This window comes from Nyctereutes procyonoides, unplaced genomic scaffold (genome assembly GCF_905146905.1).
Source record: "Nyctereutes procyonoides isolate TBG_1078 unplaced genomic scaffold, NYPRO_anot_genome, whole genome shotgun sequence".
NCBI classification, from domain to species: Eukaryota; Metazoa; Chordata; class Mammalia; order Carnivora; family Canidae; genus Nyctereutes; species Nyctereutes procyonoides.
This window is the reverse complement of record NW_026575131.1, coordinates 8,536,145-8,551,727: the sequence shown is the minus strand read 5'-3', so window position 1 is coordinate 8,551,727 and position 15,583 is coordinate 8,536,145. Positions and strand designations below refer to the sequence as shown.

The 15,583-nt window shown below is 50.2% G+C and overlaps 1 protein-coding gene across 5 annotated transcripts in view; it reads left to right on the top strand.

Annotated features, from left to right (window-relative positions):
- MTMR14 (myotubularin related protein 14) overlaps nucleotides 1–14,821 on the top strand; it is a 46,467-nt gene extending 31,646 nt beyond the window's left edge. For 2 of the 5 annotated variants that reach the window (XM_055342782.1, XM_055342780.1), the window contains exons 14-19: nucleotides 1,957–2,027; nucleotides 2,776–2,834; nucleotides 3,008–3,146; nucleotides 3,866–4,042; nucleotides 10,991–11,146; nucleotides 14,222–14,821. In XM_055342782.1, the coding sequence (XP_055198757.1) occupies nucleotides 1,957–2,027; nucleotides 2,776–2,834; nucleotides 3,008–3,146; nucleotides 3,866–4,042; nucleotides 10,991–11,146; nucleotides 14,222–14,405 (786 nt within the window). In that variant the 3' untranslated portion in view covers nucleotides 14,406–14,821. The remainder of the gene's footprint in view (nucleotides 1–1,956; nucleotides 2,028–2,775; nucleotides 2,835–3,007; nucleotides 3,147–3,865; nucleotides 4,043–10,990; nucleotides 11,147–14,221) is intronic. The other 3 variants (XM_055342784.1, XM_055342783.1, XM_055342785.1) reach the window with 2 other exon arrangements.
- Nucleotides 14,822–15,583: the final 762 nt, after the last annotated feature.

Here is a 15,583-nt window from a genome sequence, read left to right as displayed (position 1 = left end):
AAAATTCAAGCCTTTTCCTGGGCTCCTCAGCCATGTAGCTACAACCCAGAGGCTCTTCTGTCTCTCTCTCCTGTTCACACCCATTCAGCAACTTTTAAGCCCCAGGGCCAGCTGAGCAAGCAGGGTCCTGCCCAGCTGCTCCCCACCAGCCCAGACAAACCCAGCCCAGGCACAGCCAGCTGGGCCCCAGGGTCTCCTTACTCTGGGCACTGTCCCTCCTTACTCTCTCTGCCCTTTCTACACCCCATCCTTCTCTGCTTTCTGCAGTCTTTGCCTCCTTGGCATGCTTATTTTTCAGCCTCTTTTCCCTGCACGCAGACCTGGAGTCAGACCTGAGTTTGAACCCTGCTGTCCCACCTATTACCTGATGACCTTGAGTAATGTGATTAACCTTGAGTCTCCTGGTGTTGATCGTGCTGCTTCACAAAGAGAATGAGTCCAGGCGCCCAATGTGGGAGCTGTCACACAGCATTAGTACTTTCTTTTCTGCCCTCTGTGTAGCCCCCTTTTCCTGAAGCATCTTTCTTACTCTCCTGAGGCTGCCTTCTTTCCAAGCATCTTATCTTGTGCCTCCTTCTTTTGTTCCTCCCTCTCAACGGCTCCTCTCCCCTTCTAAATCTCTTCCTCTGAGCGCTTATCGCATCTGCCAGGGCTGCAGAGCTCATAAGCCTGTTCCTCAGAGGCCTCCGTGAACTCTGTCAGAGGCAGTGACTTTGGCATTGAAATCAGCCCGTAAAGCCCCTTTGCAGCCTCTCATTTTGAGACTGACTGGCACTCCAGAACATTCTGCCCTCCACACCATCTCCCCCACCCTCAGAGCAAGCCAGATCCTGCCTTCAGAAACTGGACAGAGGATGAGGCCGAGCCCAGTGTGGTCTGGATTCAGACCCTGGCCATCTCTCAGCATAAGCAAGAAGGGTGTCCTCAGCTGGGAGGGTTGTTTTTCAGGGTGTGAGCTTTTCTCTTACCCCCACCAGACATTCTAGACGCTGATGCTTTAAAACAAAACAGAGGCCTGTTAAACGGTACTCTGTCCTCCTACCCAGCCCTTGAGATTCACAGCACACTGACATATTAAAGACTAAAGAGTCTGTGGTAAAGACACCTATTTAGTTTTATGTAACCCAACATTTTCATAGTGACCTAACCTGGGCACCCTCCCCCTTTTTTGGCGGGGAGCGGTGTTTGTGTGGGGAAATCATATGGAGCCCGGGGATACCATGTGGGTGTTTATCCAAGTAAGCGTTTGATGGACCACACCTTTAAGAATCACTGGGGAGTTTATTTAAAAACTGCAGAGACTGCCTTACGTGCACTTCATGGGGTCCATTTCACTAGGACACTGGCTGGAAGGGTGGAGAGTTTGCTGGTGGCGGTGAGTTGCAGCTAGAGATCAGGAGCGGCCTCCTGCCTCTGTCCACCTCAGACTCTAAGCCAGACTGTGGCTGCCCCTCCCCCATGGTTCTTTTGAGCTACTCTTTCTGGGTGTTCCTCCTACAAAATCTGATCCCTTTCCCTTCCTTTATGTTTCTGCAGTGTCCATTAATCTCCTCACCCCCAAATAATCTCTCTCCCAGCTGTTCTTCCCAGTTAGCCTCTCTCCTTGGGGTTCTTAGAAGAGGCTGAGGAGAAAAGCTGCATTCTCTTTATCCTTTTCAGTGGCTTGAGAACACCATGTTGAAATTGAAGACGGTTTGAAAACTCACTGGCTTACCCTAGTACATTCCCTTCCTTCTTTGCCCTAGCCCAGGCACATCTACCCTACCTGCAAAGCCCACTCTCACCCATTTATACCATTTTTAGAGCAGAATATCCAGCAGGATCCCTGAGACAGGGCTCTTGTCCACCAGGGGCTGACCAGGTGGCTGGCTGCCCTCTCCTGGGAGCTCAGCCACCTAGATTCCTCTCCTTGGAGAAAGCTGTCTTCTCATGTATGCTGCTTTTTGGTTTCTTCAGATTTTCTTCTTCTGCTTCAATTTTTTGAAGCATATCATCTCTGAGGAATTCTCTGCTCTGAAGACACAGAGGTGAGGAGAGACCTGTTTTCTCATACTGGGCAGGACACTCTGGGAAGAGTAGGCAGGGTGTCACTCACTGTCTGATTCCCTGCATGCTTGGCAAGTTGGCCTTTTGTCCCTGCCTCCCCTCTGAGGCCAGGGTGGGGATCCCTGGTGAGAGCCAATGGGAAAGAGGCTCTCCTGCCTGGGAGGCAGAGCTGGGGTCAGCCTGCAGTTACAGTAACAGAGAGGCTTTGGGGCAAAGGAGTGGTCTCTGGTGACGAGGAAAGCAGGGCATGCTGCTGCAAGGAAAAGCCAACCTAAGGACAGGAGGACCCCAACACCCCACACTAAACTGAGGTAGTTGATTCTTCCACCTGCCCTTTGCTGGGCCACTGCAGAGGTATGTCTGCATCTCTATGCAGCCCACCACCACGGACCAGAGTCTCCCTCCAGCCTGGGAAACATAGGAGTCTTGCCTGGCAGTTGCCTTACAAGCTCTGTGAGAGTTGGTGTCTTTGAATTTCACTTGCCTTCCAAATCCAAGCTCTAGGTGTGTTGGGCCAGATTGAACTCTGAGGGGCCAAGGCGAAAGGGAGGAGTCAGGCTTTCCTGGCCTTTCAGAAGCGGCCTACATTTCTCAACACTCTAGGTAGGACTGGTTTCATTGATTTGCCAGTGAATTGGAGCTTCTCAGGCAGGTAGCATGCTGGGCGTGGGAACGACAAAGAAGACCCCAGCCCAGAATATAATTCAGTATTCTGGTGTCTGTTCACAGGAGGAAGAGTTTGCCAGCCCGGGATGCAGGCTTCACTCTGGAAGATATCTGTATGCTGAGTGAGTTACAGGCCTCAGCACATTCCCCTTCCTCTGTGCATCGTTCTGAATATAGACCACAGAGGAGCTGTTTGTTCTAGACACTTCTCTTTCTGGCTGTATGGTGTGGAAGAACTAGGGGACCAGTAGTGTGAGAAGATAATGTGCTGACCAATGGCACTTGCTTCTTTCAGGACGAAAGGACCGAGGCAGCACCACCAGCCTTGGCAGCGACTTCTCTTTGGTCATGGAGAGCTCCCCAGGAGCTGCCGGGAGTTTCACCTATGAGGCCGTGGAGCTGCTCCCTGCAGGAGCACAGACTCAGGCATCTTGGTGAGGGGCCAGGCTGGAACTAAGCTCGCTCACCGCTGTGGCCCAGGGCCACCAGCTCCAGGGAGGCCCAGGAACAAAGGGGGCCCCCGACAGTAGGGCTGAGAGCACAGCTCCATGCCCTGCTGTCTCTCCTAGACCTCAGAGGCAGCCATCTGGTTGGTGAGGGGCACTGTCCGTGGTGGCTCAGGAACATAAAGGGCTGGGGCTCCCTGTGGGATGAAGAAAGAAGGCACAGAGCTGGCAGACAGGGCTGGGTGAGGGGAGGCTGGTGTAAAAGAGACTCTGTAGGGGAGCTCCCTTATGTCATTTGGCTGGGAGGTGGGGGGCCAGCTAGAAAAAAGAAAACAAGTGAGTACAAAATGATTCTGAATTGAGATCTTGTTTGAGGGTGAACTTCTGAGAATCTGATGACTCTGTCTCTAGACAAATAACTCAAACTTTTGTATAACATTTGGACGGAGGGGCAGTTACCAAGCTGTTAAGAAACTAGCATATACTCTGAGGCTAGTAGGCCAGCATTATTTGGATGTTCCACTCCCTCTATGAAGACCCAATCCTTGCTGCTCATGGCTGAGCCTGAGGGAACACTAATGTATAACCATCCCCATGTGGCATTTTCCTGGTAGAGGTAAGGACTGGGCCCTGACATTTGGTAAAAGTGGGCAGAGTGCTTGCCCAGAGTGGCCCCTTGACACACAGCCCTATTCTTTATACTGCAGGAGGAAGAGCCACTCATCCTCTCCACAGAGCGTGTTCTGGAACCGGCCACAGCCCTCAGAGGACCGCCTGCCTTCCCACCAAGGGCTGGGGGAAGCCAAGTCTTCCAGCTCCTCATCCTCGAACCATTCTGACTTTTTCAGGATGGGTAGCAGTCCCCTGGAGGTCCCCAAGCCCAGGTGAGGAGCTCCAAAGCCCCTAGTGGTAGAAGCAGTTAGCCCTCCCCTCTTAATAAGCCTGGAGATGTGGTTCCAGCCCCTAAGCTGGTGTCTTAAGGTGGTCTTGGGACAGAGTTCCTTGGCATGCAGCCTGGTGGGCAGTGTACCCAGGAGGTAGAAGGATTTGACAAGCTTGCAGGCCTACCTATTTGGAGGATGGGTTAATGTTTGGGTAAAAGCTGGTTTATAGAAAGAATGATTTGAGGCTCCTTCCAGAGCCTTAGCAGATGGAGAATCTAGAAGGAGAATCTACTGATTGTAGTGTGATGGGCAGGGTCAGGACTGCCTCTCCTTTTGCCTTTGGTGGGTCTCAGCCCCCGTGACCCTCACATTCTGCTTAAAGAGATGGATCTAGGTTCTCAAATTCCATGTCTGAATTGGAGGGGCAGCGAAGAGAACAGATGGAGAGCTGGGCTAGATGTAAATGGCTTGGACAAACCTTGGGAGACTCTACACCTGAAGAGTACTCAGCGTAACGTTACTCAGAGTAACGTTTTCTAGAAGAGATTAAAGCTGAGCAGTGGGTAGGGGTTTAGAATTGAGAGATGGTCTGGCACTTGGGGAAAGCATTTCCTGGCTAACCCCATACCACTTTTTCCATGTCATATTCACAGGAAAGAATCCTGTGAATTGCTTTGTTTTCTAAAGTCTTGAGAACGTCTGGGCCTTCTGGAGAGAACAAAGCAGTGTGTGACTTAAGAGGTCCTTGATAAATTCCAAGGAGAAAGGGGCTTTTAGCATAAAGAGCATAAGCCTTGGAGTCTACCCCAGATTTGAGCCCAGCTCTGAAACGTACTGCTCCAGAAGTTTCAGATCTTTTCTTTGTAGCAGGCCTGTTAACAGTGAGGAAACTGAGCCCCCAAGTCCCGAGCATATTACAGGGAAAGACCTAAAACTTCTGCAGCCCTCCTCCTATCCCCATCCTCTGGCTCTTCTCCATGGGCAAAAAGCAGGCAATGGAGGAAGAGCACCCTCCCCATGCGGCAAAGCAGATCAGCTGTAGGCTGGGAGGAGCTCCATGGAGTGCACTGACCAGACGAGTCCGGTGTGCTCCCTTCTGAAGGTGAGCCCTTCAACCTGGAGTGCTGACGTATCCGCCAGTGGTGTAGCCGAGCCTTCTAAACACAAACCGTGACTCCTCCGACCACACAGGAGGTTTGGAGAAGATAGCTGAACAGAGGTGGTGCCAGGCAGACCAGTCCACGTGGCTGTGCTCGCTCCTGTTCCCTCTGTGCGCCCACTGCCATGCCACCTTTGTCTGCACACCTGGCTTTCCTCAGGGCTGGCCCGGGGCTGTGGAGGCACAGCATAACCCTCGCACTTCTGGCCTGGAACTCTTGCTCGTTGTCCCCACCTCCCTTCCTGCCTGTGCAGCATTGCTGGACAGCTGGGCAGGAGACCGGAAGAGCCCTCCTAATCCTCTCGGGTCCTGCTCTCTTAACTGCTCGGGGCTCCCGCTGAGGCAGCACTCCATCACCTCTTCGCACACCCCATCTTTTTATTACTGCCCCCTTCCTGCTGGGAGGCAGTCTCAGCAGCGGTTCTCTGCCTACACTGGTGGCTCAGACTCTTACGGTTGGCCCAGGAGAGCAACAAGGCCCTTCCCTAAAGAGGGGGGTGGGGGAGAGTGCGGGTGTCCTCGGGCCTTTCAGCCCTTTGTGCTTGGCCTGGTCGAGGCTGGGAATAGCTGGGCCCAAATGGGGCACAAGGCCTTGGAGAGGCGTGGGCTGGGCTGCTTTGAAGTGTTTGGCTCTGCCAGTCTATTCTGGGAATGGCCACTTGGAGCCCGGCTGGTCTGGCCAGGCAGCAAGGTTCTGGACTGGGCGCCTGTTTGCCAGAGGTTTTGAAAGACTAGATTATTCGGATTTGGAGCATTCTAATTATGTATTTCCATTAACATTAAAATTAATTTAGTCTCTTTTATCTTAAAGTGCCTGAGGGATCCCTGCCTCTCTTAGGTAACAACAGCCAATCAGCTTTTTAATGCAGCAGAAGGAACAGTATGGAAAGAAACGCTTTAGTAAAGCTATCTGTGACAGCTGAAATTCCCCTCATAATGTGAATGCTTTGGGTTTCAAATGCTCCAAGTTCTATAAGCATATGTTCTTAAAGCAGGACTTCCCTATGAAAGGAGTCTGTAAAGCTTTGTTCAAAGTTAAGAAGTAGGTGTTGGGCTGGGAAGAAAGTTCTGTGGGGTGCTAGTTCTTAGCCAGTCCCAACCCCATACTCCTCTCTGAGAAGACACTAGTGACTTTTTGCATTATTATCTGCCACTGCAACAGTTTCTGATGGAGCTGCATTTCTGCACCATTGTTAAATCTCTCACCAACTACAGGGCTGGGGGCTGGGACTAGGCAGGCCAATGCTCTGAGCACACCAGCCCCCCAAGGTCCTGGTTAGTAAGTGGCTTAGCCACTTGGTCTCTGCTCCAGAGTCAGACATCTTTAAGGGTGGGGGGTTGCTAGCACAGCACCATCCATGCCTGAGGAGGGATGGTGCCACCACTGAGCCCAGCCTGAAGCCAAGCTGCCTAAGGAGCAGATTAACTTGGCTGAGGGACACCCAGCAGCCTGGTTGAATAGCCAAGTAGAAACACAGGAACCAACTCCCGTTGCCCAGCTAGCTCTTCTTGCGCCATCTTCTAGCACAGACCAACTGCTCATTATAAGCAGCGAGCTCTGGCCTGGGCTGTGTTTAATGATGCAGAGAAACCAGATTGATTTCTGTAACACATAGGGTTCCTGGCCCATGTTTGACATTGTCTTGCATGGGATCATAGCTTGTTACCAAGGATGAGTGGTAAGAAGTCTAAATGCATTGCCAGAAAGGACACTTAGAGCCCTAAAATATTTCTTGAGCTGCTGCAGGAATGCAGAGGTTCTCTCCCTCTTTCTTTTCCTCTCTCCCTCCTCATCCCTCCATATCTCCCCCCCCACATACACACACACACATCAATGTTTAAAGTCCAGGCTGCGGAAAACTGATGTGTGTGGATTTTTTTTTTTTCAAATGCAGTAAGAAATCCTGTCTTAACTATCTCTGAAGTCAATTGCTCTGTGAGTTCAGGACCTTGTTGAACTGAAGGATTCTTCCCTAAAGCCTCAATCCTGGAAGCAGTCACTTAGGCAGAGGCTATGGGACCATCACCTAGAGGTTTGGGGGTTTGGCAGGGAATAAGTGTAGATTAGAGGTGACATTTAGGCCTCGTCAAAGTTTGGGATTTTAGATCATGGCTCAGACATTCATTCCTTGCATGTCCTTCAGACATGTCACTTGATGACTTTGAGTTTCTGTTTTCTCATCTATGTAAACCTCTGAGGCAACTCCCAGGTTCTTCCTAGTTGTGCGCCTTCAAGCTTTCTGTGCCAGCCTCAGTTCAGGTGCTTCCAGATGCAATTAACAAAAAAAATACCATCTTAACAGGTTTAAACAATCAAGGAAAACTGGTGGTTCTTATGGAAAAGTCCAGTGGAGAATGTGACCTTCAGGTGTAGTCTGATCAAGGCTCCAATGCCATTTTCTTGTGGTTCTTTCCCCTTGCCGCCTCCCATGTACTAGCTCTGCCCTCTGGCCAGCTTCCCTAATGGTAAACAGCCACTCCTGGGACATGCTGCTTCCTTTTTCACATCCAGGAATCACATGAGGACCTCTTTTCCTTATGATAAATTACCAACTCTGTGCTTTATTCCAGTTGAAAATTATGTGCCAACCCCTGAAGCCCCTACTGTCCCTTATCCAGAAGGAAGATCAGCGTATTATGAGGCTAGTTTGGGCTGAGTTTCAGTCTCAGCTTTGCCCCTCCTAGCTGTGTGAGACTTGGAAAAATCACTTCCTTCCTGGGCTCAATTTTTTCATTCCACCTTTAAAGATCAAGTAATGATTCTGGCTTCCATACGTTTCGGTTTAAATAAGATCACAGAACTAAATAAGTATCTGGCATATAGCAAATACTCATTCTTTCCACAAAAGCTCAGTAAACTGTGGTTGTGAAGGATCTGTCCTTATTCACATATCTGAGGGCAAATGGGCCATGTCAGGGCACTAGGCAGCTAGGTAAAAGGCCAGGCCAGGCACCTCAGGGCAGACCTGTTTATTCTTGCCTCAGCTGTGTGGGTTGGGCCAGCTCTGCTTGTATGGTATTCTTGTACCTCCTTCCACAAAGGACTATCTAAAAGATAACTTTCCTGAGTCCTGCCTACTCTGGGTGTCTGGGGGGAGAGTGGGAGTTGCAGCTCTTTGGTGCTATAAAGACGGGCCTAGGCTGTATCCAGACAACAGAGTGAAATGTTGCCAAAAACCCAGTCTCCTGGGCAGAAGTGTGATCCCTCTGAGATCCAGGCATATGGACAGGTGACCTTGGAAGCATCATCGGCTCCGCAGTTCTCCAATTTGAGCATAGTTTGGCCCCATATTCCCTCTGGCCCTGTAGGTAGATTAGAAGAGCTAGAACTTGGACCTCTTTTTTTTTTTTTTCCTGCTTTGTTTGTGCTTGAGTAAAGATGCAGGACTGAAGAGTATGGGGTCTTAATAAAGCTGATGAAGTCACCTGTGTAGTGAGACTGCAAAGTTTTCCTTCTTTCATTAGGCAGGTGCAGGTACTACTTCTGGGGACTGTCTGCTTTCATCTTTAGGTGTCCCCTCCAGCCAGCTGATCCAGACTGGCACTTAGGAGCACCTCTCTGCTTAGCATAGCCCCCTGTTCTCAAACCTAGGAGCTGAACAATTGCTCTGCAATCCTTTCTTTGACAAAAGCCTCAAGTAGGAAGATTTGTTTGTAGCCTATGTGCTCACTCTTGTAAAACAGGCAAAGGATGGTTGCTTGCTGAGATGGCTTTCTGTCCCCTGGGATCATATACTGTTGCTGTCTATATTGCCTACTTCACTCCACAGCTATCCCCTCGCTACTCCAAATGTGGTTCTTGCCTGGTGGTGCTAACTGCTGGACACTGGGGAAGCAAAGTGACTAGCTTAAGGGGACCAGAAATCCTCGCATTCCATCTTTCTGTCATTTTTCCATTGGTAGTCTGAGTCTCTGATTGCCTGGGGAGTGCCAGGTGGTGGCATAAGAAACCTCCATGTTCCCAGCCCCAGGAGTGCCCCCATCCTACTCAGCATCCCTTCCATTCCCGCCTCACTCTAGTGTTTAGCAATTGTTTTCCTACAGACTGCTAAAACTGGAAGAGGAAATCTGCGCTTAAAATTTGAACAGTAGATGAGATTTGTAGCACCAGGCTGACCTCAGTGGAGTTATACTGACTGAAGACCCAGCACAACCTGGAGGAATCATAGGGAAACTACCAGACTGGCGTGTGGTTTGCCCTCTCCTGGGCAGCTGTCTCTTTGATTTACAGACTGCTTGAGTCCTACCAAGTTTCTCCATCTAGAAATAAGGAAACCCTGTTTTGTGGAGCATGAGGGGCTTCCACCAGGTAGCAAACCATGTTCTTCTCTCATCCCTGATGTTTCTGTCACACACCTTCCAGAATTTAGCAGGAATGATGAATGTGGAAGTCTCTATGTTGCAGGGGGTTCCTATTCATGGCAGCTTTAACATAGAAAACCATCTGTTATCTCTGGTCTCAAGGTGGTTCTGTTGTAGGACAAATCCATAATCAAACTTGGCTTTAAAAATCTCTTCTTGCACTCAATGGCTGTGGGACCTTGAGTAAGCGTCTTCACCTGTCTGGACTGCCATTTCTTGGTCTCAAGATAAGGATGGCTAAAGATTACCTGAGACGCACTACCTGGCCAGAGCATCACTCAGGTGGCAGTTGCTTGAGAATGAGGCTGGGATGGCCACTTATGAGGGCTGTTGCCTCAAACTAGGAGATGTTGATGCCAGCTAACTAGGTGGGCCAACACCAGCAAATGCCTTTCTCTGTTTCCCACCCCCTATACCACTACTGATGCTTCTGTCTGCTCCTGGGTCCCTGCAGAAACACTTTCTGCTATTCTTGAATTAAAGAATAAAGGGTTAAACAAAGATGTCTCTCTGGAGATGGAGACCTGCGGTAGCTGATAAAAGGGCCTTGTGTGCGGTCTTCCCATTTCCTCCCTTCCTTCCCAACCCCCACTGGGTGGGCTGTTGCCCTGAGACCGTAGAGAGAGGTTAGCTGTCCATGAGAAGGTGGTAGCAGCAGTAGATTCCCAATGCAACACTCTTCTCCCTGCACCGCCCAAACCTCCATCTGAAAAAGGCCTGATGAAGCTGTCAAGTTGCCTGCCTGATTCATCCCCACCCTCTGGGCATAGCCAGTGAGTTTGCTGGGTTGATGCTTGTGAATACAAACTACGGCTCCTGGAAGGTGCTGCAGAGAAAGCATGGAGGGGTGTGCCTCAGGGCGCTCATCACCTCACTCTTCAATCTAGGTCACCACCCTCCACTGTCCCCAAGAAGCTTGTTCTCCCATTGCTCTGATAAGACTTCATTGGCCCCTGAGTTCTGGCTTCCCCACCCTGCCAATCTGCATGCTGGGGGAATATGAGGTGATCCTGCCTCCCTGGTTCCTGGGGCATCCAGCCTTGCTCCCCTCCTTTTTGTGCTTTTGAGATTGGACTTGCTATGTCAGCCACAGGGCAGGCATCCCCTGACCTGAGGCTTTGGTTGCTGGCTCACCTCTTCTCATTCTGCTTTGCTCTTTTTCTTTTGCTTCTGTAAGTCTTTGCACACAGCATTGTCCTCACAGCTGAGCCTGCCTTATGGTCTATACTCTTCTTTCTCAATCACAACCTATCCAGCTGATTTTGTACTTTTGAAGAAAGTGGTTTACAGAAGCTCTACCAACAGAACCTTGTGGCTATGGTCCAGGACCATCATAGCCCCGCCCCACCCCCATCCCTCCAGGGCCTCCCCTGTCAGGCATATGACTGACTGTGCATCATCTTCCCTCTCTCTCCTCTCTGCCCCAGATCAGTGGACCATCCCCTGCCCGGATCCTCTCTCTCCACAGACTTTGGCAGCTGGCAGATGGTAACAGGCTGTGGCAGTATTCAGGAACGGGCTGTCCTGCACACAGACTCCTCTCTCCCTTTCAGCTTCCCGGATGAGCTCCCTAACAGTTGTCTGTAAGTGTCTTGCTTGAGAAGACAGGATGCTCCCCTGCCCATATCAGAAGCTGGTGAGCAATCAAGAGTGTTGGTTAGGAGTGAGGCAGCAGCTGGCCCTGGATCCTTGCCCTTCCCCAGTGTCTCAGCTAAGTATATACCTCACTGTTCCTGGACTCCTGAGGTATGAAAGAGGCCTTATGGGCTGCTCAGTAAGTGTGTTGCACTGTGTGTTCACTCTCCAGAGCCTCCAAAATTCGTCCACAGGTGCCTTGGGGCACACCCTGAGGGAAAGCTGGCTGGACTGTAACTATAGAAGGTTCTATTTCTGTCTGAGGCTCTGCCTGACATGAGAATCCTTTGAAATCAGAACAGTGGGGTAGTGAAAGTAGGTGTATGGTGGAGACCAGAGCCAGATTGGAGCTAGGTTAATTCAGGGGCTGTGTTGCTCCTAGTAAAACCAAGGGTTCTTTGCCATCCTCTTTCCCCTTTTGTCTGCTGCATTTGCCTCTGGTCAGGAAAGAAAATTGGATGGGGATACTAAATCCCAAAGCCTATAAAATCCTCTCACTTCAAGGCTCCATTACTGGGCTTCCAACTCTTAAATAGTGTGTCTGCTTGAGTGGCTGCCTCTGTGGCAGCCCCCTGCCCCTTGCCTGCTTTACTGCTTCATGGATGTCAAGCAGTAGAGCTTCTAGTGGCCTGTGGAGAACAGTGCCTGCCCCTCCCCATGATGGGTTGAATGAACCTCAGGTGCTGGGGATTCATCACCACCACCAGAATTTGGCTCATACGCACCAGGGCTGACAGGTCAGAGGCATGTTGCCATAGGCTGTTAAGAAGGATTCTCTGCTGAGGGCAGACAGAGCCTGCACCTTGGGGTTCCAGGATGGCGTAAGCCCAGGAGCCATCTCTGGAGGAAGCAGACATCTTCGCCCCTGCTTGATAGCACCCCCTCACTTAACTGGCATTAACCACTGAAATAGGCAACTCCAGCCCCAGGTCCTACAGTTTATACCTTGGGCAGCTCTCTTGAGCTCCTAGCCAACCCTCAAGATCTGGGTGGTTGCCAGAAGAAGGCTAGGTTCTGTGTGTTCTCATGGCCTCCAAAATTGCAGTTGTAGGTGTGGGGTCAGGGTTGATTCCTGCTGAGATCATATGGTATGTGGATTTGGTGCTTGGGCTTTGTTATCATTCTCTGATAAATTTCTCATTTAGTCAAACTCCTAGCTGTTCTGCTCACCAGCTACATCTTAGGATGTTAGCCCTGACCTCTCTGAGCCTGCTAGCTCATCTGTCCAGAGGGAATGGCACTAGAGTATCTCTGCCTGCCTACCCCTTGCCTGCTGTGTATCCTTAAGTGGATCATATATCCTCTCTGGGCTCCAGTTTTCTTTGTCTCTAAAAAGGCTGATCTCTCCCTCTTTTGCCTCCCAGAAATAAGGGACAGTGAGAATGCATACGTTTGGACCTTTGGATATTCCCTGTGAATACAAACTACCACTCTGAATTTCTCCTGGTTATATGCTGTAAGGAAAAGCTAAAGAAGAACACACGGCCTCTAGCCTCTGTGAAACCTAGTTTAGAGAATAAAGATCTAGGACCACATGTCTCCCCCAAATGCCAAGAAAGACTTTGTTCACGGTGTTGGAGGAATCAAGCATCAGCTCTATTTTCCTAGAGCTGCTGCCAAGCTGCTTGACTTTCCTTCACCCTAGAACCTGCCGCTTCTCTGTCTCTCTCCCACACTTAGTCACCCACTCATACATACCACTCGCACCAGTCTACATTCCCTATGTCTGTTCTCCCCATACATACCCCAGGACTGTCGTTTATCCTCATATCTCCATCTGTTCCCTCCAGGCCCTGGGGTACAGTCATTTGGGTTTGGGAATTGGAGACATTGCTGTTACTTCTGACAAATTCCTGGGAGGGATCATACAGAGATTGGTCTCTTGGGGGAAATTTTGGTGTAAGTTAGTGGTCAGGGCTAGTCTTGATTTTTCAGGTGGATGGGAACATGAGGGGTCGTGTCATATAGATCTGTGACCCCTGGAGAAAGCCCTCCAGGGAACAGTTAGGGTGAACACCATATGAATTCCTGACCTTTCCTCTGATTCTATGTCCCTCCCACCCCTAGACTGCATACCTTTTAGTTCATAGGTTGAATGTGGCTGGTTCCTTAAGCCTCTTCTATCAAAGACCTTTCAAAGTGTCAAATAGCCTCATGGAATTCTTTGATAAGCCTCAGTTTTCATGCACTTCTCCTCCCTGCCATTTTTTTCACTTGTTCCCCTTCTTTTTTTTTTTTTTTTTTATTCATTTATGATAGTCATAGAGAGAGAGGCGCAGAGACACAGGCAGAGGGAAAAGCAGGCTCCATGCACCAGGAGCCTGACGTGGGATTCGATCCCGGGTCTCCAGGATCGTGCCCTGGGCCAAAGGCAGGCGCCAAACCGATGTGCCACCCAGGGATCCCCAACTTGTTCCCCTTCTTGACTTGTATTTCCAGGCCAAGGAGAGAGGAGGGGCTTCCTGTCTTCCACCTGTGATCAGTATCTGTAGAGGCCAGGGAACAAAACAATAGAATCAGAATAGGAATCCTGCTAGCTACTTGGTTAGGGAACACAGCAAGTGAAGATGTAGCCAGAGCCTCAGGGGTTTCCAGTTGAGGACTCTGGCCTCTCTAGAACATTGACAAGAACTTCCTTGCAGGATGCTCCAGGTCCTGGCCTGAAGAAGGCTGAGGCCTTTGGTCAGCCAAAGCTTGATGCCTCATCTTGTGGTCTCTCCTTAAGTCTCAGATTTGTGCCTCAGTGCAAACCTCCCCCTGCTCACCTTCCCCTTCCCCAGTGCACCATTAAAACGTGCTGCTTCTAGGTAAGAAGAGTAACCTGAGAGCTGAGAGGAGTGGTTCTTGAGGGGAACAGGACAGGTGTTTGGGGCCTGAACCACTGGGGTAGTATGGCCACAGGACATGTGCTGGCCTGTGCAAACAAAGGCAGAAGAATAGGTAGTATGGTGTGAGGATAAGGATGTTGGATCCTGCCCCAGGGTAATACATTAATTCTCCCTCCTTTCCTTCCCCCCTCATAGGCTTGCAGCCCTAAGTGAGCGGGAGACTCGGCTGCAGGAAGTACGCTCAACTTTCTTGGCCGCATACAGCAGCACAGTGGGGCTTCGAGCAGCAGCCCCCAGTCCCTCTGGTGCCATTGGGGGCCTACTGGAGCAGTTTGTCCGTGGTGTTGGACTCCGGGGCACCAGCAGCAGCACCTTATGAAGTAGCCAGCCCACAACAATTTCCTGCTCCTCTCACCTGAGCCCTGAGCGGAATCAAAGCCATGCCTGGACAAGGGGTGCTTCAAGATAGGAGGGAAATCTTCTCACTCCTCCTTCTCCATCATGCACATGGCAGCCCCAAAGCTAAGCAGGGCTAAGGATAGGGTTCTCCAACCCCCAGCTTCCTGACTGGTGACCACCACCCCTCTTGTCATTGCCTTTCACCTACCCTAGTCTTTGTTGGGATTCCCATCAATTCTCAGAACTGTGTGGGGTTTCCCTGGGGCCTTGTGGGGGCTGAGACCTCATGAAAGACTCCCCTCTTCCCATTCTTGTTTCCTGGAGAGGAGGGATCACCTGCACTGAGAATGAGACAGTTTGACACAGATCACAAAATAAAAATCTTTTTGAACAACTGCTCTCTTGCATCCTCATTTGGTTGCTCTCTTTGTGGAGTTATTTGGAAGGTTCTTACTGTTCTTCCTTGTGCTGGAAGGGGTTGGGGTAAGGGTCAGATAAAGCAGAAAGACAACTGAAGAATGGGTTGTGTCTTTTAACATGACAGTCTCAGACCGGGACATGCAGCCACAGGCTGTCAGTGGGCCCTAGTCACCTAGGAACCTATTTATCCACACAGATTCCCAGGGCTGCCTGAAATTTAGACTTGGGGTTGCTGAGATCTTCATTTAGCTAGGAATGGGCAGGGGGTGGGGGTATTCTTCATTTTAAACAAGTTCTGCAGGCAGCTCAGTCCTGGTACAGGTGACTCACAGCCCCTGCCTTATGGAGCCCTGACTTTGGCGGAGGGATTGACTTCCGGGACTTTAAAGGCAGTAATTGGCGTGGAGAGAATGGACCTGGCTGACTACCACCCTCATCTGCAGTGTGACCTAGATAGAGGAGATTGCATCCTCACAGTATGTCTGCATCTCTAACACCATGAAGTCAGAGTTCAAAGACATGGGCAGAGGGCTTTTCAGAATGCTATCACACAGTCACCATTTACTGAGTTCTGGCCCTTAACACAAAAGAGGTCATCAATATGACTGCCTGGAGGAAGGAAATAATATCAGTGAACGTTGCTTAAGTACTTACTGTGTACAATCCCGTGAGCTACTTCATTTATGTGGATTATCTCAAAATTTAACAACACCCCAAGTAGGTGCTATTCTGGCCTTC